Source organism: Parastagonospora nodorum (genome assembly GCF_000146915.1).
Source record: "Parastagonospora nodorum SN15 chromosome Unknown scaffold_18, whole genome shotgun sequence".
Taxonomy (NCBI): domain Eukaryota; kingdom Fungi; phylum Ascomycota; class Dothideomycetes; order Pleosporales; family Phaeosphaeriaceae; genus Parastagonospora; species Parastagonospora nodorum.
The window spans coordinates 128581-151190 of NW_001884566.1; the positions used below are offsets into that span (position 1 = coordinate 128581).

A 22610-nucleotide genomic window follows, 5' to 3' on the forward strand; every position below is an offset into this window, starting at 1 on the left:
TTCATGCCTGGGATATGATGTTCGCCCGTCTCTGTATCCTACACCACAAACGTCCCGCGCTCAACGAATAAAGATGGAGTCGGTTTTGCCCCAGAAGCTTCGGCTCTTGTTGGTGTGGTCGAGGCCGAGAGAAACATTGTCGCGTCCTTGTACGAGATCTAATAGTACGTCGTCTGTAGTCACGTTAGCAGTGTTATGGAATGGCATTCCTAGCATTACTCACCGTCTTCGATGGGCTCTGGTTTTGAGTTCGGCGCGACAAGAGCAAACTTGATCTTGTCCAACTGCTTGCCCTTGATCTTGGTGAAATCTGAGATGCGCTGTTTCGTCTCGCTGAAGGGCTCGCCCTGCGTGTTGTTAGTGCAAGATTCCAAGAACATGCTTCGCCTGCTTACCTCTCTCAGTGGGAATTGGAAGGGAATCCCGTGTGCCTTCGATGGTTCGCGGTCGAAGTGGAATGCCAAAATCTTTCGCGGAGACTCCTCATCGAGGAACGGCGCAGCATACAGCTGAGTGTAGTCGTACAGACTCATGATCTGGTAGTCGGTCGGTAATAACTTATGCAACTTGTTCATGTGCGATTCGTACACGCGGACCTTTTGCATCGTCTCATCGCTTATATTCGCTTTGGCTTGGAGTGCGAGGAGAAGGTCCGACACATGCGCATTTTTAGGTATCATGAGTGTATGTTCCTCCTCTTTGCTGAGTCCTTCTGGCAGCCAGGTGATTTTGATGGGTTTCCGCTGCTCCATTTCTGCCAGGCTCATCTCCAGGATCTCGTAAAATAACGCATCTGGCCGCTGATTCGCACTTGTGGAGTAACTGTATGGACCAGGAAAGAGAATGCTGTTCAGCGTTGCATTGGCGTTGTATTTGACAGGTTGCTTGGGCTTGCCAGCGGCACTGACAGTGACGAAGCGAAGATGGCTCGGCTCGGTGCCTAAGAACTCGGCGACTTTGCCGGCAAACTGATTGTAAGTCATCTTCTTGCTCAGGGTCAATGCGAACGAAGGGTCCTCGGAGTCTGGTGCCCTAGGCACGAACTCGACGTTGATCCGGTTAAGAAGATAGTCGTAGAATTCCTTGGCTTCAACGCAACCTCCAGCGGCTGTAATGCGACTTATCTCGCTGTCACTCAAGACTCGCTGAACGGTTATGATGTCTCCATCCTGTATCTCCGACGCAGCCAATGTGGTTTTTGGTTTCATGGCCTCGATCATGTTCTGTTTGATCTCCTCTGAAAGCTTGATTTGCGTTCCTGCTGGCCATCCAAGCATCTTCAGAATGGAAGGGCTGAGATCCATGACCTTATCTTGGAGTGCAGCGTAGAAGGTTCCAGCGCCGAACAAGGTTTGTGTCTTTGCATCAAAGTGTTTCAAGAATATCATCAACGGTCGGTTGCTTTGTTGACCTTTTAGGTCGACGAGCTTATCGCCGAACAGGGGTGCCCCGTTTTCGTCGCGTTGTTCTGCCGTCTCGATCCACAATCTGAATTGCGATTGCTTGGTGCCATGCTTACTGGCAGCCTCTTCAACCGTCATGTCGGGGAACTCGAGAACAGTATCGGGCCGAACAGTGCCATTTTGTCTGTTGACCATTGACCACGGGCGTAACATATCCGGGTCGACCTCGAGATCCGCGGCGACGGTCTTGGCAAAATCCGCCATTGTGGTTGTTCGCAGTGCTCGGTAGATCTTCGGGTTGGCGCCCTCCTCAGCATCGCCTTTCCAGGGCACAATGTCGAAGCCCTGGTAGGCCTTGAACGTCTTGTCAGATGCGACTGCCACATCCATGTATAGATGCGCTTCTTCGCGCTCCTTCTTCCTTCGTTCAAACGCAGCGCGCTCCTCGGCAAGTCGTTCCGCGAGATGTTTCGGGGGGCTCCACGCTGTCTAGAAGCACCTGGTCGAGTCGCGTTTCCCGGATGTAGACCAACATGTAGGCACTCATTGACCGCTTGGCCGACCATCCTCGAGTGTAAGGATTGCGATGACCAACGTTGCCGTTAGCTTGCTGGTAGTCGCCACCAAAGTTCTCTTCGAGAGCTTCCCGTAGTGTTGCTCGCGTGACACGATCATCGTCAAATTTGTAGTAGTGTCCATCCTTGGTGGGCTTTATGAAAGCATAGTAGTGGCCAGCATTGAGGTCTCCGCTGTGGACAAGTACGCCGTGTAGGTGATATATGTAGGGCTCTGACCGATCGGCGCCATCTGAGAGGTATGGTGAGGCGTCCCAAACCTCTGGAAACTCGTAACGATCGTTGACCTTCATCATCGCGTCGCGCTGGAAGTCGTACTCGAAGCGCTTGAGCTGGAGATGGAGAACTGGCGGGAAGCTCTCGAATATGACGCCCTTCTTTGCATCTTGCAGACCAAAGCCTTCGGCAAAGTACTTGTTCTCTCCGTCCATGGTCTCAACCTGCACGTAATCCTTGAAGCTGTCGTCGAGGTTCTTGTTCCCGCTGACATTGAGTTGGATGTCCCAGAAGTCTTCTGTCCGCGAGGATTCATAGTCGACGTTGATGCACGAGATGTACGTCTTCATTTTCCCAACAAACATCTTGGTTAACGCGCCCTCGGCTTCGGTGCCCTTCATCTTCTCGTCAAGCTTGTCCATGAGCACACGCGACAATTCTTGGACATCTTGTTGCTCGAAAATCTGCTTCGAATCCCAGCCAAAGGATTGTGTGAGGTCGGTGGTGCCGATGGCGACTGAGGATGTTTGGAGGAGGTAGAATAGGCGTTGAAGGGCATAGGCGCTGTTGAGGCGGTCGGACTCCTCGGCGGTGGGTATTTGGTACACGGCTTGGCGGAAGGCATTAGTGAAGTAGAGAGATTGGAGAAGCGAGTTGAGGTAACATGTTGCGCCCTGGTTCTTGAGACCGACCATGCCCGTCTCCTTCTTTGAATCGTAGCTGGACGTGTGAGCAGCGGTGACGGAAATGCAGGACAAATATGCTTACTTGATGAAATTATGCCATAGCACGCCGGTAGGGTCCTTGAGCACTCTTACATATGCAGTGATGTTCACCTGGTCGTCCTCGACCATAGGCCGGGCCCGATCGTCCCAGGTATTCGCGAACAGACGCCTGATCTCAGCGAAGCGGGTGAAGCCCCAATCGCCCTCGTCGGCTGTGAAGCGGTGGTTTGCCGTGTGTGTCGTATATATGGTCGGATCCTTGGGGTTCCACATGACTAGCATGAACTGCACACAGGCATACCAGTCCTCGGGCATCTGCTTGTCCTCGAAGCCCTGTTCCAGATACAGCGATGTAAATTCGACATTGTTGCCGTACGGGAACATGAGTATCCGCCATGGGTGTCCGCCGCACTTGAACAAGGGACCGTGTTCGCGCTTGATCAGGGCCCGCCAGTCCTTGATCTCCCATGTGTTCCATGCTTCTTCCTCGGTCTCCTGTTCCGGCAGCTCGGGCAGGTGCTTCTTCATAAAGAGCTCAAACTCGTCGGCACGGGGCTCGGGCTCGGCATCGACGTCGTCCATTTGGTCGTCGGTATCGTCGGGGGTGATGATGGCCACATCCTGCTTCTCGTCGTACTCGGAGTCGACGAGCATGTCGCTGCCAATCTGGTCGGACAGCAAAGTCAGCTCGTCTACGCTCACGCGAAGGGGTTCCATGTTTTCCATGATCTCCATGCTTTCCATGCTCTCCATGGTTTCCATGGTGTTGGCGGCACGGCGAGTCGGCGCAGGGAGAGCGGTGACTACATGTAATGTATGCGCGGGTGCTTACCTGATCCATTGCAAAAGGTGGCGGCGGGGCACGCAAACACGGGCAACTGCAGAAATGGCCCTGTGGCAGTCGCGAAGCAGCAGGAAGCGCTGCACGTGTTGTGAAGCTCAAAAAATTAGAGAGGCAGGCGCGCAGGTGGCCGAGAGCAGGTAGCAGGTGGGCGAGTGTAGTGCAGCAACAGACAGCTTCGGGCTAGCAGTAAGGATGCGTTCCACAGTTCCACAGTTGCTCGCTAATGGTGGCGGTACGATGACGATCGAATTATGACCAGCAACCCATGTACAGCCTGCAGCGAGGGAGGACGGCTGGCAAACTTCACGGTGCACGAACGCGGGAGGTCACAGGAAATCAGGAACTGTCGTCGCCGTTTGCATGGGCTTCAGTGCAGCTGCGAGCTGCGAGGTGTCCAGAGTGGCGGCCTTGGCGGCGGACTGCGGAGAGGCCTCGAGCACGCCGGGGCCTAAGACGTCATGCGCGGCGCCAGTGCGCGTGGGGTGCGGATGGGCAGACGCGTCGCATTGCTGTAGCTGTGACATGCCAGATGCTGCCGAGGGGAATTCATTCTCCCATGTGCGTGCATCGTTGCGCTGTCGCCAATGGCAGAAGGCAGATGGCAGATGGCAGCTGGCAGCTGGCAGAATTCGGCGACGGTGGTTGGACCCGCTGTTGCGGACATCGGCGCTGCGTCACATGCTCTGCATTTTGCAGCTCCAACATGCATTGACCTCCCCTCACCGAGCTCGTCGTGAGCTCCTACAGCAATGTTTCTGGGTCCAAGCAGCTTCATTGCACGCGCACGGCACTGTTCAGCCCTCCGTAGAGCTTCTCGAGCTTCTCGCCCCGCATTCACTCCTCACATCCCGAGGCGATGCGTGACTGCAGCTGCTGTGGCGCCGACATGGAGGCCGTCTTCGGCGCTCGACGAGTAAGAAGTCTGTGTGGGCCATGAGGACGACCAGTTGACCGTACTCCAGATGGGTGCAGCGTGAAGCCCGACCCATCAGCCTGCGTCAGCTGACCTTCTTTGGGAGGACCTTGACCGAGTCGCGTCTGATTGACTCTGCGAACTACTGCCGACTCGAGCTCCCCACGAGGTACTCAAAACGCGCAAGAGCCATGCCAAACCACGCTGAAGGACTGTAGACTTGCCCACCGCCTGCGTGACATCCAGACCCTGCCCTACGTCGTGGTCGCGAACCCTCACCTTGCCCACGTCTACGAGTCGTACCTGCGAGCTTTTGAGCGCTTCCGAAAAGTGCCCGAGATTCGGTCGTTGGAGGACAATGAGAAGTACTGCAAGGTGCTGGAAGAAACCCTGACCGAGCATGCCACCGTGATACCGCGCCTGGCCATCGGCGTGCTGGAAGTGCGCGGCCTGATGAAGCCCGAGGAGACGGACAAGTTTATGACGACGATGCTGAGATCGGTATGGCACGGACTGCCCTCAACCGACGCATGCTAATGTGAGCAGCGCATTTCCCGACGTGTCATTGCCGAGCAGCATCTCGCACTCACCGAGACCTTCAACTCGCCCTGGCATTTTCCACACGCCCAACTGCTGCACGACCAAGAGGCCGTGGGCGAGATCTTCCTGCGATGCAACGCCAAAGAGATTGTCCAAGACTGTGGAAAGACGACGCAGGATCTGATCCGACGCGCATACGGCCCCAATGTCCAAATCCCCGAGATCAAATTGTATGGCCACCTAGATGCCACGTTCCCGTACATCCTCAGCCACCTCGAGTATATCATCGGCGAGCTATTGCGGAATTCAATACAGGCCGTCATCGAGCAGCGCACATCCAAAGATGCCAAGCCTCCACCAATCGAGGTGCTCATCTGCGAAACGAACCAGCACGTAATCATCAGGATATCCGACCAAGGCGGCGGCATTCCCAACGAAGTCCTTCCCTATCTGTGGAGTTTTAGCAAGGGACCGCGTCGCGAGAAGCGGTTGAAGAACCTTGCTAGGGTACCGAAGCTCCTTGGGAAACCAGACGAGCTCAAAGTCCCTGCGCCTGGCTCTGATCTCTCGTCTCAGTTGCAGCAGAAGCTCGGCACGCGGTCGCTGCATGGCGATGCAGGAATACATCACGGATCGCTGTCCTCGTTGACCGGACGCGCGCCGGACCTGCGTCTGGGTATCGGCTTGCCCATGTCGCGACTGTACTCGGGTGAGTCAATCTTTCTTAAAAGTGACATGGATGCTAACGCGTGATTCAGAGTACTGGGCTGGTTCTCTCGAGATACACAGCCTAGAGGGGTATGGCGTTGATGCTTTCCTCCAGATATCGAAGCTCGGCAACAAAAATGAAAGGCTAACCACGCGCGCGTCCATGGATGCAATCTGAGCAGGTTCCATGGAACCATGGAAAATCAGTATTGACTAGCTGGCTCCTTCCCATATAAATTTTCTCGGCCAGGCCTGCGCCTGTAAACTGCCAGTCTACCTTCCCGTCGGCATACATTCTTGCCTACTCATCAGACTCGTATGACCTAGAACGCGCAGTCCCTTTGCTGCTTCAGACCCGACCTCTGTTACCACAGCATACCACGACACCGAATAGCAAACAGTACTCAATATGGCATATCACTTTAGCGTAAGTCTTCTGCCTGTATGCTTTGTCGAATACTAAAATTTTGCAGCCTCACATAGATGCTTCACCTGAGGTCATCGGCCACGCTCATCCTTCGCCAATCACTGACACCATGGAGTCCAACACAGACCAAAGCCTCCCCAGTCTCCACGAACTGGTCGAAAAAGTCATGGTCGATGTCGTGCTTCGTGGCTTTTCCAACGAAGACCTTGCTCCGTCTTTGGCGTTGGTCCTTCCTCGCGTGCGACGCCCACCGCCCAGTGATGACACTGTCCAGCACCTTGAGCTAGTGTCCCTCTGGAAAGGCTTGTCGCATTCACAGTCGATCGAGCTTGCCTGGTGGGAGCGGCTGTTCAAGCAGAGTCTGGCATCGCAGATCAAGCAGCACCTGCTGCAAGACGTTGTTCATCGGCTGAGCGGCTACCCAAGTTAGTGCCTGACTTCTTAACACAACGCATATTCGTGACTTCTAACTCGTTTGTCAGATTCTGCCAACCAATCTCTTGTCGTGCCACGCATGGTGAAACTCTTGTCGAGCGAACAGCCTCTCGTTATCAAGATCTGCATGATAGATCTTGTCGACGACATGATGTCAAGAATCTACGCTGTTGGCCGTGGCGACGAAGCCGCCTATCGCGATTTCGAGTGGTCTTTGTCTTCAAAAAGCCTACCAAACTTCGTCTTCAACTTCGTCCGTACGCAAGACTGCCTCTTGCATGCTGTTGATGGGCCGTACCTGATATTCGACCTTTCCAACTCATACACTGTCGGCAGCTTGACAGTCTTCGCCGATCTTCAGTGGCAACTGCCTAGGACCACTTTCTCTGCTCTACCGACTCGGCTGTCAGACGGGGACACGTACCGCATCATCCCTCACTTCTCATACACAAGCCTTGGCGCTAGTGGGTACAGCGGCTTCTCGGCAAGTAAGGACGAGATCACGTACACCGTCACGAGGTCTCAATTAACCATGAAGTGGGACTCGGCTCACAAATGCTTCTTTACACGGATTGCCCATGACTCTGAAGTATGTATTTCACATATCCTCGAAATCATGGCTTCGCCTATACTAACTATGTTTGTAGCGTCCACCAGAGGTGTTAGAGACCGTACTCTCGACGAAGATCGCGACTGAATTTGATGATGGAGTCCGGTTCGAACGAGTAGCGCGATACAGCATCAAGCTGGAGGTGGGTTCCGAGCACCCCAGCAGCGCAGGAAGCTCCTCTTTCGTATTCGCTCGCCACGATTCTCAAGATGCCCATCAAGCAGCTTGGTTTGACTCGCCCCAGAGCTCAAGCGCTGGCTCTTTGCAGAATCATGGATTGCCCTGGATGCCATCGTATACCAACACTCCGCAACCAAAGATGGAACGCATGTTCCCGCCGCCTCTACCGGGCCATCTGCAGCGCTGTGCACCACAAAACACGATGTGCAACAATATCAGTCATAGTGGTCAGCACATGAATAAAACCTTCGACCTCTCCAAGCTTGCTGAACTTTCTGCCATGTCCGCCATGTTCGAGCCTTCCTCGTCGTCGAGTGGCTCATCCGTGTCGGCAGGCAAACGCAAAGCCCTGCCATCCGCCGACTATCCCACCGCGACCGGCGGCCCATTTGCGCTAGACAGAATCGACGAATGCCATCCAGTTGTCCCCAAGCGCAGGAAGCTGTCGCCCACAGGCGTCATGGACTACATGAACACCGATTCCGACGATGAGCTCTTCGCGCACCTTGATCGCATCACAACCGGCCCAATGGGCTCAGCCGAATCGACACTCCCATCCGCCGACCCCCTCTGGTCCAAGAAACTCGACGAATCTTCAAAGGCACCCAGGCCCTTCCCCGCCACGCTCGCTAGCACGAAGCAAACGTCCTTCACATGGCGCTCGCGTAAACGCCACTCAATCTCCAGCACCACATCTTCCTTCGAAGACGCGTCGCCTCAAGCCACAACCTCTGCGTCCTCGGAAGCGCTGTCCCAAGAGCAGATTCAAATTAACTATCGCGAGTTTGAGCAGCGTAAGGCAAAAAAGGAGCAGGAGAAGGCGTATTACATGGAGACTATTCCAGGGTTCGATAGGGTCGTTAGCCCGACGGACGTTGAGGGGAAGACGTTTGAGGGGATTTTCTTGGGGGATGAGGATGAGGGAGAGTGGACGGAGGATGGTGATTGCGAGGTTGACGGGGTGAGTGAGGGGGTGGGGAGTGTTTGTTTAGAGGTGTAGGGGAGTGATTGGAATTGCGAGTGGGGTATGAGTGGTTGCGAGATTTTCCTTGGGCTGGTTTTGGGAAGGTGGTCATTGGGACTGAGTCGCATTGCTAGCGCTGTCTGTACCCGTTGGGTGTTGCTATCTGATTTCACGCTGTTCCTTTACACTCGGGGTTTTGGGGAACGGTGAGGGCGGGGTCTCGCATTGCCCAGTATCGTTTGGATCGAGCAGGTATCATATCCTCATTGCTATTGAGGTCCACGCAGTTTTCCGCGTATCGTTTCCTTCGCTGCCGAGTCGTACCCGTATGGATCCGGCGCTGTAACCACTTGCTCCCTCGCCATACCATCTCGGAGATTCATCTGGCCATCCCGTCTTGGGGCTGTCACTCACTGACTCCACATGCGGTGCCGTTAATCGACACTTGCTCTTCTCCTCCCTTAATTTAAACGCCAAGATGTAAAAAGTCCAAGGAAACTCACTTGACTTGTGTGAACTAAAGGCTGGAATTGTCTACTGGATTGACGTTCCAACGTTGCGTCGTGCAGATAAGATGATTATGTCACGTGTCGATAAGCCCCCAACTTTCCTGATTAGGCAAGTTGAGAATAGTGTCGATCGCTGCAATGGATGGCAAGGTGACTGCGGGTGCATTTTCTGAGAGATCGGTTATGAAGCCATCACGCTACATGCTACGGCGTAATTAGTTGTTGTTAGATAGAAGCGCCAGAGGAGCAAATGTCGCAAAAGATCAATCCGCGAACCCAGTTTTCCAGGTAGCCATATCGGTGTTCACAGTATTTCGATCACATGAAAGAATATCTTGCATGCCACATTCCAATGCTTCGTATCGGTGAAGCGTTTCGAGATTTGACGTTGGGTAACTGCGCGTATATCTAGTTACACGACATGAAGGCACCTAGAGTGTCAAAATACACGCAAGATGCTACCGTTACAGTCGCTCATCCTTCCTATCCCAGACCTTGACACCCGGCCTTGCAACTCTGAAACAGCGAACGTTCATGGGACGAATTTCGTGCAGAAGGGCCGAATGGCAGTGGACTCTGCCGCGCATATGCCGAGACACAGGATCAGGTCGAGATTTTGTCGTAAATGGGGGTATAGGCTGTAGGAAAGGGACAACTTGATTTCCTCCCTTATGACTATGAACGATGGGGGGAAAAGGTGGCTTGGCTCCAAAAAGTACGGGACTGGCAATTCACAATATCGTCACATAACTTATTCTTTTAACAACATGCTCATTGCCAGCCTTCTTCCCGTCAGCCGCCTTCACTATGGCCATCCTAGTCTACATCATCCTCACGTATTAGGTATCGCCCGATCAAAAAAGTTCAACTCAATGCTTTCAGACATTACCAACACCTGCATGCATACTCGTGTACTAAAAAAACACATTGCACATATCTTGCTCAGCCTACAATAACCCCAGCGCAAGACCCAGCGCACCCAGTCCAACAGCCGCACCAGTCTGCTTCGGCATCGCACCGCCCGTACTAGCAGCCGGCGCCGCCGTATTAGCAACGGTGACTGAAGTGGAAACAATAGTTCCACTCGTGCTGATTACCGTCGACACAACCGTACCAGAGCCACTCGCTGAAGCGCTGCCACTAATCGTCTGCGACGCCCGCTGGAAGCTGCAGCTGGTAAGGACGTCGTTGACGTCTGCGACTAGGTGAGCGATTGATAGCGGTAAGTTTGATTTCGGCACTCACCATTGTCATTTCCGTTATTCCGGTTGCTGCGCACGCACAACTCGCAGTTGGGAACGAGTGTGTTGGCGTTTTGCGAGGTGCAGATGCATTGCAGCTCGGCGGCGTCGTTGTCGTCTTTGGGTTGTTAGATCTTGGTGGTTTTGGATGGGGAGGGAAATGGCCTACTGTTGTCACGATCACACCGTAGAGCGGTAGACACGAGGTCAGCGCATACGCTGGTGCATTGGGTTGGGATGTCGTCTTGCTCGACTTTTTGGGCACCGGTGAGGGCCAGGATGGTGGAGACAAGGCTGAGGGTTTGGAAGCGCATTTTGGAGATGCTGTCAAAGGGATTGGTGTTGGAGTATGTGGTGGTTGTGTTGAAGGAAGGTTGAGCTGGTGATGGTAAGGGTGTGTGTTTGACGTCTGAACATTGCAGATTTATACTTCCTTGCTTTACCCCAGACTGCATGATGTTACGACGCCTGTGCTCCGCCATCCCATACAGCGTCAATCGCCAAGAAGCCCAATGCTTGACGAACTTGGCGCCAGTGCTAGAGCTCTTTGAGTCGAGCAATATCAGTTTGACATTCGGGTCGTTAGCATGAAATTGAGGACGAAATTCTCCGCAATTATTTTAAAGGAAACGTATCTATAGAGTTTGAGGTCTAGGAGAAATGTATTGCAGTGATGTTATCTCAACTTGCCAAGCCGCTTCATGGCCGTGTTGCCGCCAGCTTGCGAGGACGGAAACTAGTGCGCCTGTAATCGTGTGACTTCTTGGCCGATCATCGATTTTGTGGGACTTTACACTTGGAGAAAACCTGGGGTCTGGGATCTTCTGCTCCACTCAGACCGCAGTTGTCAACCTCACACAACCTGTTATGATTTCCAATCTATTTCTGGACCTCAAGCAATCGACAGATGGTGTCAAGCGTCATAAGTCAGCCGCAGTTGCCCAGACGCGATGAATAGTTGGGTATCGGAATGTAGACCGCCTCCTATGTACGGTCCTTCCTCGCTGCGCCTTCCTTGGATTCTCGGCAACAAGCGAAGGCGTTTCAGCCTCATTCGTTACGCCTCTTTTTCGTCATGAATCGCTTCGTTCCCTTTGAAGCCGTACGCATTTTTCGTCGTAGCATTCAGTCGCTCGAGAATGTATTCGCCAGCTCTGATGGGTTTCCATGGGCTCACTTCCCCCTCCCTCAAGCATGTGGGGAGCGTTTCAACCACTGTATCGTAGTTGACCGAAAAGAAGAACGGGACGCTGTATCTCGCTTCGGTACTTCGGTTGACAACGCGATGGACAGTGGATTTGTAGAGCCCATTCGTCCAGCGCATTAAGAAGTCGGCAACGTTGATTATGAACGTGTTAGGCTCTTGAGATGCGATGTGCCACTTTCCAGATGGCTTCAAGATTTCTAGACCCGGCGTTGACGAAGTGAGCAGTAGAGTGAAGCACTCGTAATCCGAATGCGCGCCCAGCCCGATTTGCTCTTGGTCTGATATCGCAGGCTGAGCTCTTTTGGGCGGTGGGTAATAAAGCAGTCGTGCAATACCACCGGGGTGTGTGGCCATGGAGTCAAAGTATGTTTCTGGTAAGTCTAGCGACAGCGCGAAAAGCCGGAAGAGGTGGCGCGCAAGGCTGAGTACCTGGTGATGGGTTTAGCTTGATGGAATCGGTGGCTAATAATAGAGTTTACACTTACGCCACCATAGTACTCCTTGACTGCTGCACGAAATCCAGGTAAATCCTCCTCCTTTGGCCACATATTACCCCGGTAATCCGTACCATCAAGATTCCGATACAATCCATCGCCTCCCGTAGGATCAAGCGCGGCTTCGTACGAAAAGTTGAATCCTTCCTTCCGTTCTTGATCGCCGGCAATGGATGTGTACTCGCTTGGTTCCCAGCCCAAGCCCAGCTGGTTTTTCTTGATATGCAAGTCCTCTTTCTGTTCGAGACTCAGTTCATCATAGAAACGCTTAGATTGTTCCAATATGCCATCTCGGGCCTGCTTTGACACACCGTGGTTGGCGATATAGAAAAATCCAGATGTTGTGCACGCCTTGCGGATCTGTTCCGCGACAGCCTGACGATCAGCAAGTATTGGAGAAAACGAAGGCGCAAGATCAATCACGGGAACTGAAAAGTCTTTGTCTAAGGCTTCATCCTTCACAGCGAGTCGCGACTGCAAGTATGCTGCCGCACCATTGTGAGCTTCTTCGTAAGTTGTACGGTCTGTAGGGGGTGCGGTCACAACGGCTGCGGTGGCCATTCTGCGATCGGAGTCTTGAAGATGGATTGAGAGCAGTAGAATGGATCATGCATAAAATCAGAGAGTATGCGAAAAGATAAGCTTGCTGTAGAGGTGTCGGATGCACTCATCCACTGATAGCAATGCGGGGCAGCTAACGTTACTTTTAGTCTAGTGCGCGTCTCATTTCGGAAGTAACACACCCGATTACACCGTCTTCATCATGTACTTTTATGTGTATTTACTACATGTTGAAAATCATCATCGGAAGTCTCATTCAGGGTTGCCACACAGCCTTTCGACGCTTTGCTTCGAGTATCGCAGGCATAGGTACCTGGACCCTCACGACCCACATCTTCTTTGGCGCACTTTCAATACGTTTGAAATCATAGTTGAGTATCAGATGAGCGAAGATCATCTTGAGTTCGTGTGAAACAAAGAACCGGCCGGGACTGTGGTACTGTTAGCAGCCCTATGGGATCTACTCATGACAAAATTGCACTTACCAAGCATGCCTGCCATGGCCGAAGGGAAGATGCTGATCGCTGGTGGTGACCATTGTCATCTGTTTCAGCTTGAGCACATCTTCCTTCTCCTTCTCTTTTGCCGTCATCATTTCGTATGTTTCTCTGGCGCGTGAGTAGCGAAATGCATCGAAAATAGCCGCATCCTCTTTATGGATGTCTTCGTCCAAGGCCACAGGCATCCATGGGAATGAGAGCGTAGCACCATACGGGACGCGCAAACCATCCGGAGTGACAATCCCATCTTTGGCTATGACCTTGCGACCCGCGAATGTCAGAGAAATCGGGGCTGTTCTCTGTGACTCGCGAATCGCTGAATCCATTCGATACATGCTATTCAGGCCCCGCTTCGTCCAGCCGCCCTCTTCTTGGAATATACGATGCGCCTCTTCTCTAAGGCTTTCGAGTACGCTGGGATCGGCACACAAGATTCTAGTGATAGCCTCATATGCGGTCAGGGATGTCGTGTGAATGGAAGCGAAGTTCAGCGGCATGATACGTTTTGCGATGCGATCTGGGCGCAACTCATCCTGCCTGCCTTCGGCCTGTGCTGTGCGGTATGTCCAAGTTATGTAATCTTGCGGTTCTCCCCAGTCGTCGTATCCAGACTCTTTGGCATCCTTCTTTCTCAAGTCCTCCAGTCTTGTTTTAATCATCGGAATTGTGAACTGAGACGAGAGCCAATAATGGTGCTTTGATATCCAGCCTAGGATAGTCCCTACGAAAGGATGGAAAGCATTCGGGATGATAAACATGAACATTTGCGTCCGGACAACGTCATGGGTAAAGGCGAGCACTGCATCCAAATATCCCTGGTTTCTGCAGAGATCTCGTCCGACCAACATCCGATTAACAAGCCTCGGTACCATGCGCATGAATGAATCCATCGCGTCAACTTTTGTGTAAACTTCCGTGTCGGTCCCGAATATTGCTTCCACAGCCGCAGGAACCTCTTCTGCGAGGCCAGAGATAATGCCGTTCATACTTCGCCCTAAGTTCTTATGAACCACGCGGTCATGATACGGGTCTCGCAAAATGATGGGATCGACGAAAGTATAGTCCCCAAACAGAGCATCCCGGTGCGCCTCACCAGCGCTCAGGACAGAGTCGGGCTGATCGAGCATCCATCTCATCTGTGACCTTGGCATAACAATCTCAGCGACCATGCCTAGGGCAGAAGGCAGAACGAACGCTTTGTTGTTCTTCGAATATCGCTCATATCCCGCCTGCATCCATTCTTTGCTCTTGGCGATGGCGAAAAGGTTACGTGCGCCGGCGATCCAGCCTTTTCCGTAGCCCAACCATGGTATTGAGACCGGTAATCGTGGTGCGGTGATGCAGCTGTAGATGGTGACCACTACAAAATACGCCACTATGCCCCCGAAGATTTTTGGATATGAGAATAGCAAGCTCTTCTCCTCTTGTAACATTATTTCGATTTGTTGGTACAAAATCAAGTCGTGAATGGCAGAAGGTGATGAGGATTCAATGGGTGGGCGTTCAACATCCTCCCTGGAATTGATTTAAGTTCGCCCGATCGAAGTATATAGACTAGCACACCGATCCAGCAAGTAAGTCTCTAATCATACAAAGTCATGATATGTAAACCCTGTCAGCTTTCTACGAATGCAACACATGACTGAAAACAAACGATACCGGATTTCCAAATTAAGTCATTGCTGTATTAGTAAACATGCACTGCACTCGTAAGCCACGAATAGTGAGACGGTAAATTTACAGTTTCACTAAACACGAAAGAAGACGGTGAGCAAGCGATCTGGTCTACTTGCGATAGCCGCTAAACTAGCTTAGACGCTGCAAGAACTTTCGCACGGCGACTTCGCATACCCATGTCATCATTTCGTTAGCTGAAAATCGCTTGCCTGATCCTTGACAATTATGAGAATGTCTCTGGGATTTTGACTCACTACAGTAAGAACTAGACTCTTCTTTCTCCAGTTTAAACGGTGATACCCAGACTGGACCAGGGCTATCCCGGATAATCACCCTTCACGATGATGTTTAGAAATCGTGCACTAAGAGGGGCTTGGCGGCACACGGAACTGCTGGGTTATCTCCGGACGCGCCATGGTTGTCACAACAGACGTGCAGTTTATTCTCATCACTTCTCCTCAAATCCATATACAATGTCCGCCTTCAGCTCCTTGGCCTTCCTCTCCAGCTGTGTCAAGCCCTTTTCAATATCCCCCAAACCCTCTTTCGCGATCTCCTCCGCCCTCCACCTCTGCCGTCCAGCGACCACATATATTCCCACTATATCTTCGAGCACCACGCTCTTCACAACGTCTCTGTAGCTTGCGATATCTTGTTCCATCATTTCCAACTCGGCTTTGAGCGAGTTGACTCCTGCCGCACGATCTGTTGCCATGATTGCAGCGCTCGCTTCATAGTACAAGCTTGCGATGAGCTTCCAGTGGGTGTTGATCTTGTCGTAGTGTGCGGGCAGAACCTGCCAGAATGTTGAGTCAAAGAGGTGAGCATGGGGCATTTGATGCGCCGTGTTGGATATCATCCTGTTGTGTGCAACGGTGCGAGCGTCTGTGCGGTTATGAGGAATGCGTGAGAACCGGGTAATGAGAAGTGCAAAGACATGACTCCGAATGAACTCGAGTATGCGAGAGACTTTATGTTGTATTGTGAGATTGAAGTGATTCGTGATTGAGGTACATGTCACATACTACATTAGTGCGACTGTTCAGTCACACAACACTGGAATTTTGTTGCTGAACGTGGAGATCAAGTTGAATTGTCTTGCTTCAGCAACCCATAAGCGAGCAGTACGACGAATTGCATATGTTGACATTGACGAACCAACTGATAATGCAGTCTTTGTCAACATCACCGCCCACTGACTGCAACGTCTCTGATGAGAGTCATGAGTAAGCCCAACCTCTGGGAATTACTCTTAAACTCCTCAAAAGAGTCAGTAAAAGATGACTTGGATGAGGTTAGAACGAAGCTAAAGAAGATAGTAATTTGAAATAGCGATTGGACTTGGGTATCGATCTATCACCAATAATAAACCTAGCGTTGTTCCCTTGGTTACGTCAGCGTATGCCCTCCTCGTCGGCGATTTGATCGTCTGTCAAACCACCTCGCAGCTTCTCAGAATAGTCGTTGAACTCAGCCGCAACATCCAGGGCAATCCTCAAGTGTTCAAACGTCATAATTTTGCCCTTCCAATCCGCATACTGCCGAGCCGTCGTGATCGCGTTACGTATCTGTCGTCCATTTATCTCGATGGCTTGAAGCTCCTCGAGGTGATCCCGAAGCTCGTCTACATCGACTGATCCGTCTTTGAACGATTCAAGCCGATCGAAGAAGTTCCGCCAGATTTGCTGTCGCTGATAGGCACGTAGGGGAGGGTAGTGGACGGCGATTTGGATTCGCGATCGGAACGCTTCGTCAAATGTGCCTACGCGGTTGCTGGTGAGGATCAGGATTCCTTCGTGGTACTCGATCACGCGTAGGAATACAGAGACAAGCGCATTTCTTTGAAGGTCGTCTAAGCTTCTTCGTTCAAGAAATACTTCTGCTTCGTCGAGTAGCACGACGCAGTCCCATAGTTTGCCAAGGTGCAGCACCGACTCCAGATACTTTTCCACTTCCTCGGCTTTCGTACCAACGTCACCGCAGGTCACCTTTGGATTTGATTTAGCAAGTTCTATAATTCCAGTTAGACACGCATGGTCTGCCTACCCGGTATAGAGGCTTCTTTGCAAGCTCGGCTACACTTTCTGCTGTCAAAGTCTTGCCGGTACCTGGCCCTCCGTGAAGCAGAAGGATGAGGCCATTACCTTTCCCAGCGATTACGTCGGTCGACTTTGAGGGTGAGATTTGCTTGCTTACCAGAGCTGTAATCAACTCCTTCGTCTTCCTGTCTTTATTGAGGACCAAGGAGTCAAACGCTTTCTCGTTCCAGATGACTGGGCCTATTTGATCCATGTTAAGATCTAACCATTTCTTTGTGCGTAGATTGAACCCTTTTGTTTGCAATGGGACGAGGTAGTAGAATGTCTCGTCAGGGGGGGTTTCTTTCTCCATCTCGGCTTGAGTCATGGTCTCTACCGATATGGCTATGACATAGCTACTGTTCTCTGAGTGCAGTTTCCGGAACGTTGGAACATCAATCATAAATCGCTCATCGGACTTGGGGCAGATTAGCATCCAATCATCTAAATATAGTTCGATTGAAGAGGAGTCGTCTTACCTCATCCTGTGCCTCGGCATTTGATTCGTGGTAAGACACCAGACATCGTTTGCGACATTGCCAGGACATCACCCCCCGACGGCGAAGTGTTTGGACAAGTGATTGTGGGGCAAATCTGAGTGGATACACGTTCAAGTCGTGCATATTCCACCCCTCAGACCCCGTTGTATCACTCAGAGTTGACTGAGATAAGCGGAGCACGACTTTGCCTTCAACTCGCTTGAAGTCTCCATCGAAGCTCCATTGCCATGTATCGATGCTGATTTCTTCATCTGAAGCTTCCGCATTATCATTGTTGCTGTCTTCCTTCTTTTTTGAATTACTCTCTGTATGTAAATGACCGTAAAGCTGTCGCAGAAAGTCTTGATCCTTAAGCTCAACAGTCTCGACCGGCGATCTCATATTTTCTTCTGAGACATTGATTTCAGTATCGGAATCAGGTTCAAAATCAACTTCGGAGTGGAGCTGCTCCATGTGTGACCAGTGTGGTTCATGGAGCTCTGGGACCATGGTCCTACCAGAGGCGCGAGCTGGTCGAGCTGGCATTTCTGCATTTTCTTGAGGCCATGATCTCGCCACTAATCCTCTGTATTGGCCTTCACTCCGCGAAATTAGAATATCCCCCGGCTGAAACAGGTATTTGATAAAATGCGTTGAGACTTTTCGCTGTGCAAACATAGCGTCGGCAGCTACGTATTCCTCTCCGTAGTTCTCCGAAACATATCTTGCAAGCAAATTCAGGTGCTCACGGACAGTAGGAAGACAAGCCGCCAGCATGTCTTTCCAGTGACTCCTGTGGTGGTAAATGAATAGATATGGTGCATGGATCTCTTTCTTCCGGCGTAGTTGCCAAAACATTGAGTGATACCGCCAATCATACTTCAAAAGCATCTGAAGTGTGTTACGGAGTTGTTGGCTGACCGGATGAATGCTTTCGCTCATATGTTGAGGCAAGGACAGTTTGTTCTTCGCTCCCGTTTTCGGAGGCGTGCGGTGAAAGTCGCGGTACACTATGAAAACAACTTCCTTGTTTCTTTCCAGATACAGGTCGAGGTTCCGAACTGGGGTGCGGGACACAATGGATTCATGTCGTTGGGTCCATTCAGGATGATCAAAGTAACAGGTACCTTCAATCCGGTAGAGGATCAAAAATTGCTTGTTTGCATGCTTTTGTTTCTGCGCTTCTAGCTCGCCCAGTTCTTTCTGCATGCTTGCTAGATTTCGTTGCAGTGTTTCGATATTAGCTTGTATTTCACTGCCTGCATCAATCTGCTCGATGTCCTCCACCCAATCGTGTTTGCCCACAATCAGAGGTCGCAAGTAATTATGGCTTGCTGAAAAGCCCGCTGTGAAGCGATTCTCCTCCAGGATTCGTTGATCTACGTCGTCGATATGCTTATGAGGGTGTTCTTCGTCAAAAGGTAGTCGACCGAATCGCTGCTGTAAATGTGAGGACATGATAGACAGTTCACCTGTATGAAGAACAGGATTGTCCTTCCTGTCGTGACCGTATCTTCCAGAGAAGGTACTGATGGGAGGGACGGTTGGGGACGGGTTGAAAGCTGAGGCCGGGAAGGGGCTTTTTCCTTCGATTTCGTTCTGTGGATTGGTCCGGACTTCGAGCGCCGCCAGGTTACGCTTTTCCAAGTTGCTACCAGCACTTCGATCTTCGGATATCGTGTGAGGCTCGGACGATTGTGGCACAGGCTTTGGTTGTGGAATCGGAGGTGGATGACTTGGGTAATCATCTGAGATCCTCATCTGAATAGTATTCCTGTCCCGTGTTTGAGTTAACAGTTATACCACGCCTCAAGGGCATCGTTTCTTCCACTTCGTAGATGTAATACAAGATTTTAGGATGACAGGGCGAGCTGGAGGAAGGCGCTGCGCACAGTTGAGCAGGCTAATTGCAGGCTGACACAGAGCTTATCAAGTCTCGTCGCTGTTATAATAATCCGGACACCGATTGGATAGACGCGATGTCCGCTGTGGTCGAGTCCTTCTCGTCCCACATCTTCTCATACATGCCCATGGTGTAGAATACGAACGTAACTGTTCTAAATATTCACACCGGCAGGGTAAACGTTGGCTTTACTTCGCGCTGTTAGCGCAGCTGCTGCCTATACTATGACGTCATCGTGGTATCTAGCCTCGTAAGTGCCCCAAGTCACCTCCCCGGATATATGCGCAAGTGTTTACAATCCGATAGCGCGAAGGCTTCCGTCAGAGCACAGACTACGTTTGAGAAGAGTCTGAGTAAGTTCAAGGACATTTTGGCATTAACATCTACGAAACATGCTTGGGTCGACGACGTAAAGGCGACGACGAGGCTACAAGATGTCATTGACGAAGTCAACAAAGCGAAGGGCTCAGTATGACAACAAAAATAACGGCTCGAAGCTGTATAAAACACATCAACATCGTTCTCAAGGAGAGTTGTATATTATGGAAAGGTGGTTGGACGTGATGGTCCAACACCATCCAGAGTACGTGTCATTGGCGTGGGGCACCTCTGAAAGTTGGTCTTTTGGCGTGAACATCTCCCCTTGACTTCCTTCTGGCACTTTATATTGACACATTCACAGGTAATAGTCGAGCATGAAAGGCTCGGATCAACGATTGTCATTGCACTAAACGACATCGGAGATGCACTGTCACGGATTGATCTCGCTGAGTCTCTGTATCCTACCGAAAAGATGAAGGACACTATTGTGATACTGAACTGTCATGTCATTGCTTTTCTATGCCGAGCACTGGACTGGTACAAATCCAGCTCACTCTCGCGGACTATCCAATCTTTCACCAGACCTGCGGCATTGCGATACGACGATCTCATCGGAGACATAAACAAGACACTCGCCAAAGTGGGCGACCTATCACAAGCCGGAGGCCAAGCTGAACAAAGAGATATGCATATGGAAATGCACCAAGAGTACGATGCGCAGCAGAACTTTCGCTCGACAGTACAGAATCGGTTAGACGAGATGGAGCAGCAACTCAACACGCTAATCCAGCAAAAGTACTCCGCTGGGGAGCTGAAAGCTGTCCACCAAGAAGTCAAGGATGTGGCAGCTCTTGTTGCTCTGATTAGCAAGAAGCAAACATCCTCTGAGCAGACGCTTCTGCAGGCGTTAGTTCTCATGAAGCAAGATATCCAGGCTACGCAAGCGGATATTCGTGTCCAAATTTCGGAAGTACAATTCACCCAAGGGTTATCGTTCATCTCTGCCAGATGTGCCATTGATCACCAGGTAGCTTACGAAAAGGCTTTCGTACAACGAAGAGCACGCCGAGTGACATCCAGCAAGTGCGCACCATTCTGGAACTCACAGCAATTCAAAACGTGGGACCAATTGGACACTTTCCACATCATCACACTCAACTCAGGACTCCGCGACCGGCTCAACGTGCGCGATTTCTACGTCGGTATAATCGAGCAACTGCTCAATTCGTACATACCCGTGTTCTGGATCATTGAACAAAAATACCCCCGGGATCAGCAGGATCAAAGGCATGATCTCTTCGAGGTGATGAGAAGCCTTGTCGCACAGGCTCTGAAAGCCGCTCTCAAGCATACCGATGGTGTATGTTCGCAGATTCGAAACTTCGATGCGGCCAGTTCCATCGCCGATTACACCTCTCTTCTTGTACATAATTTATCCCAGTTTAAGCGAGTATATATCTTCGTCGATGCGAACGCCATCTTACCCGATTCGATGGCGGATTGCCACCGAGTTCTGCTGAATGTTCCGGATCTGATACGAGACCAGAACAAACAATGCGTTGTAAAGATCATGCTTCTGAACCACGGAAACTCAAGGGGTGTACCAGGGCTTAATAATCGTCACTCAGCGGTAGTCAGGATTGCGCAAACGTCCAAGAGAAAGAGCAGGAGCGTGCCCCAAGCTCCCTTGAAAGGCAGTCGAACAAACTTGTTACCAAGGCGCTAACTACTGGAACGCGCAGCAAATAAATTGTATATTGTTGTACACCGATGCAGAGAGTAAGGGCTCGACTTTTGCGGTTGCGCATGTGCACTTGCGGTTTGTATCACAGGAACATATCTTCAACGAACAACCATCTCTTCCACACACGACCATAGGATACTGAATACGAGGCTTCACGCCCCGCTCAGCCTATGTAAGCAATTCACTGGTGGTGATTTAGTAGTCAATTGGGTGACGCGAATACCCGCCGTTAAATGTTGTTTTTTTGGTTTTTGTCACCATCCTGGTGGGCGCGTAGATTGTGGCGTCCGCTAATTAGATAAAAATGGGGCCAGGCTTTTCGGCGCACTAGAAACCAAAAAAAAGGTGCACAATCCGATAGCACACGCTCTACGATACCAGCTGCTAGCTAGAGTCTTTGATCCCTAAAATTTGCAGGATCTGCTTATTTCAACTATGTTTAAATTGAATATAACGAAGTCCATCTTCTTTAGCAAATCTACTCTATTTATTCTCTGGTATGAGATTTTTTAATAGTATTGCGTTAGAACCAGACATGCTGATGTGCGACCGTTCTCTTTTTGTTTCTGGTGCGCGCTAAAGCCTGTTCCAAAACTTACTCGACCCTAACAGTCCCACTTTGACGTATTCTACGCCCCTCTTTTCGTGATCTCTATTGTGGCAAAGTTACATATAATCTATTTTTTATAAACATGTCACGATTTTTCTGTTATCAACAAATGTATGTTTCTTATCTGCCGCTCTTGACTGCACTTTGCCACCTCCAGACAACTACCCTTGACCTCTGTAGTGAAATTGCGGTGCTTCAGCCTCGCTTTTACCTCCATATCTATAGGACGTATCGTGGCGCCTCCCAACTCATGAAGCGTGCTAGAGACAAAACTCCAAATTCTTCCCTCATACATTCCCTATGAGACTACACGGAGCGCATAAGTGCTCCAAAGATCATTAGCGCAGAATGCAAAACGACATTAGTACCGTAGACGCAGCTAGTTAGAGGTTCTCAACTGCAATTATCGAGATCATTGCTGATACTAGTCCAGTCACACCTCAAAAGGGTCACCAAATCGCCAGCTTCACCCTACACGATGACTTCGACATCACTATCATCTGGCACAACGTCGATACTCGCAGTCACTTTACACGTTTCAGCATAGAATCTTGCGGACGGATTGAGCGCATCTTGATTGACTTTGCGCGAGTCTTGCAGACGGTCGTGTTGGAGTAAGTCATAAGCGTAAATAGGAGTAAACACATACTCTGTATGACGATGGCATATGCTAACAACAAGGAGGAAGGGGTTATTGATGCTATTTTCAGCGTGCTTTGAGTTTGGAGTTGAAGTATAAGATACTC

General features: G+C 50.9%; 11 protein-coding genes across 11 annotated transcripts; 4 read left to right on the plus strand and 7 right to left on the minus strand.

Annotated features, from left to right (window-relative positions):
* Nucleotides 1-60: 60 nt before the first annotated feature.
* On the minus strand, nucleotides 61-3681 carry SNOG_10911 (hypothetical protein; the record flags this gene model as incomplete). Its single annotated transcript, XM_001801117.1, has 5 exons — nucleotides 61-158; nucleotides 224-347; nucleotides 396-1888; nucleotides 1995-2914; nucleotides 2963-3681. 5 exons carry the CDS (start codon nucleotides 3679-3681, stop codon nucleotides 61-63), a joined length of 3354 nt encoding a protein of 1117 aa, XP_001801169.1.
* Nucleotides 3682-4089: 408 nt separating this feature from the next.
* Nucleotides 4090-4538, minus strand: SNOG_10912 (hypothetical protein; the record flags this gene model as incomplete). The annotated part of the gene is made up of 2 exons (XM_001801118.1): nucleotides 4090-4432; nucleotides 4477-4538. The coding sequence occupies 2 exons, from the start codon at nucleotides 4536-4538 to the stop codon at nucleotides 4090-4092; spliced, it is 405 nt and encodes a 134-aa protein (XP_001801170.1).
* A 111-nt stretch (nucleotides 4539-4649) lies between these two features.
* On the plus strand, nucleotides 4650-6102 carry SNOG_10913 (hypothetical protein; the record flags this gene model as incomplete). Its single annotated transcript, XM_001801119.1, has 5 exons — nucleotides 4650-4676; nucleotides 4736-4845; nucleotides 4895-5177; nucleotides 5223-5925; nucleotides 5975-6102. The coding sequence occupies 5 exons, from the start codon at nucleotides 4650-4652 to the stop codon at nucleotides 6100-6102; spliced, it is 1251 nt and encodes a 416-aa protein (XP_001801171.1).
* Nucleotides 6103-6460: 358 nt separating this feature from the next.
* On the plus strand, nucleotides 6461-8576 carry SNOG_10914 (hypothetical protein; the record flags this gene model as incomplete). Its single annotated transcript, XM_001801120.1, has 3 exons — nucleotides 6461-6776; nucleotides 6834-7375; nucleotides 7434-8576. The coding sequence occupies 3 exons, from the start codon at nucleotides 6461-6463 to the stop codon at nucleotides 8574-8576; spliced, it is 2001 nt and encodes a 666-aa protein (XP_001801172.1).
* Nucleotides 8577-9996: 1420 nt separating this feature from the next.
* Nucleotides 9997-10604, minus strand: SNOG_10915 (hypothetical protein; the record flags this gene model as incomplete). The annotated part of the gene is made up of 3 exons (XM_001801121.1): nucleotides 9997-10250; nucleotides 10295-10408; nucleotides 10460-10604. The coding sequence occupies 3 exons, from the start codon at nucleotides 10602-10604 to the stop codon at nucleotides 9997-9999; spliced, it is 513 nt and encodes a 170-aa protein (XP_001801173.1).
* A 743-nt stretch (nucleotides 10605-11347) lies between these two features.
* SNOG_10916 (hypothetical protein) lies at nucleotides 11348-12552 on the minus strand (the record flags this gene model as incomplete). Its single annotated transcript, XM_001801122.1, has 2 exons — nucleotides 11348-11926; nucleotides 11983-12552. The coding sequence occupies 2 exons, from the start codon at nucleotides 12550-12552 to the stop codon at nucleotides 11348-11350; spliced, it is 1149 nt and encodes a 382-aa protein (XP_001801174.1).
* Nucleotides 12553-12808: 256 nt separating this feature from the next.
* On the minus strand, nucleotides 12809-14485 carry SNOG_10917 (hypothetical protein; the record flags this gene model as incomplete). The annotated part of the gene is made up of 2 exons (XM_001801123.1): nucleotides 12809-12983; nucleotides 13038-14485. 2 exons carry the CDS (start codon nucleotides 14483-14485, stop codon nucleotides 12809-12811), a joined length of 1623 nt encoding a protein of 540 aa, XP_001801175.1.
* A 692-nt stretch (nucleotides 14486-15177) lies between these two features.
* SNOG_10918 (hypothetical protein) lies at nucleotides 15178-15953 on the minus strand (the record flags this gene model as incomplete). The annotated part of the gene is made up of 2 exons (XM_001801124.1): nucleotides 15178-15753; nucleotides 15930-15953. The coding sequence occupies 2 exons, from the start codon at nucleotides 15951-15953 to the stop codon at nucleotides 15178-15180; spliced, it is 600 nt and encodes a 199-aa protein (XP_001801176.1).
* A 170-nt stretch (nucleotides 15954-16123) lies between these two features.
* Nucleotides 16124-17135, minus strand: SNOG_10919 (hypothetical protein; the record flags this gene model as incomplete). The annotated part of the gene is made up of 2 exons (XM_001801125.1): nucleotides 16124-16717; nucleotides 16761-17135. 2 exons carry the CDS (start codon nucleotides 17133-17135, stop codon nucleotides 16124-16126), a joined length of 969 nt encoding a protein of 322 aa, XP_001801177.1.
* Nucleotides 17136-19982: 2847 nt separating this feature from the next.
* Nucleotides 19983-21259, plus strand: SNOG_10920 (hypothetical protein; the record flags this gene model as incomplete). Its single annotated transcript, XM_001801126.1, has 2 exons — nucleotides 19983-20870; nucleotides 21149-21259. 2 exons carry the CDS (start codon nucleotides 19983-19985, stop codon nucleotides 21257-21259), a joined length of 999 nt encoding a protein of 332 aa, XP_001801178.1.
* A 687-nt stretch (nucleotides 21260-21946) lies between these two features.
* Nucleotides 21947-22482, plus strand: SNOG_10921 (hypothetical protein; the record flags this gene model as incomplete). The annotated part of the gene is made up of 3 exons (XM_001801127.1): nucleotides 21947-21975; nucleotides 22045-22121; nucleotides 22298-22482. The coding sequence occupies 3 exons, from the start codon at nucleotides 21947-21949 to the stop codon at nucleotides 22480-22482; spliced, it is 291 nt and encodes a 96-aa protein (XP_001801179.1).
* Nucleotides 22483-22610: the final 128 nt, after the last annotated feature.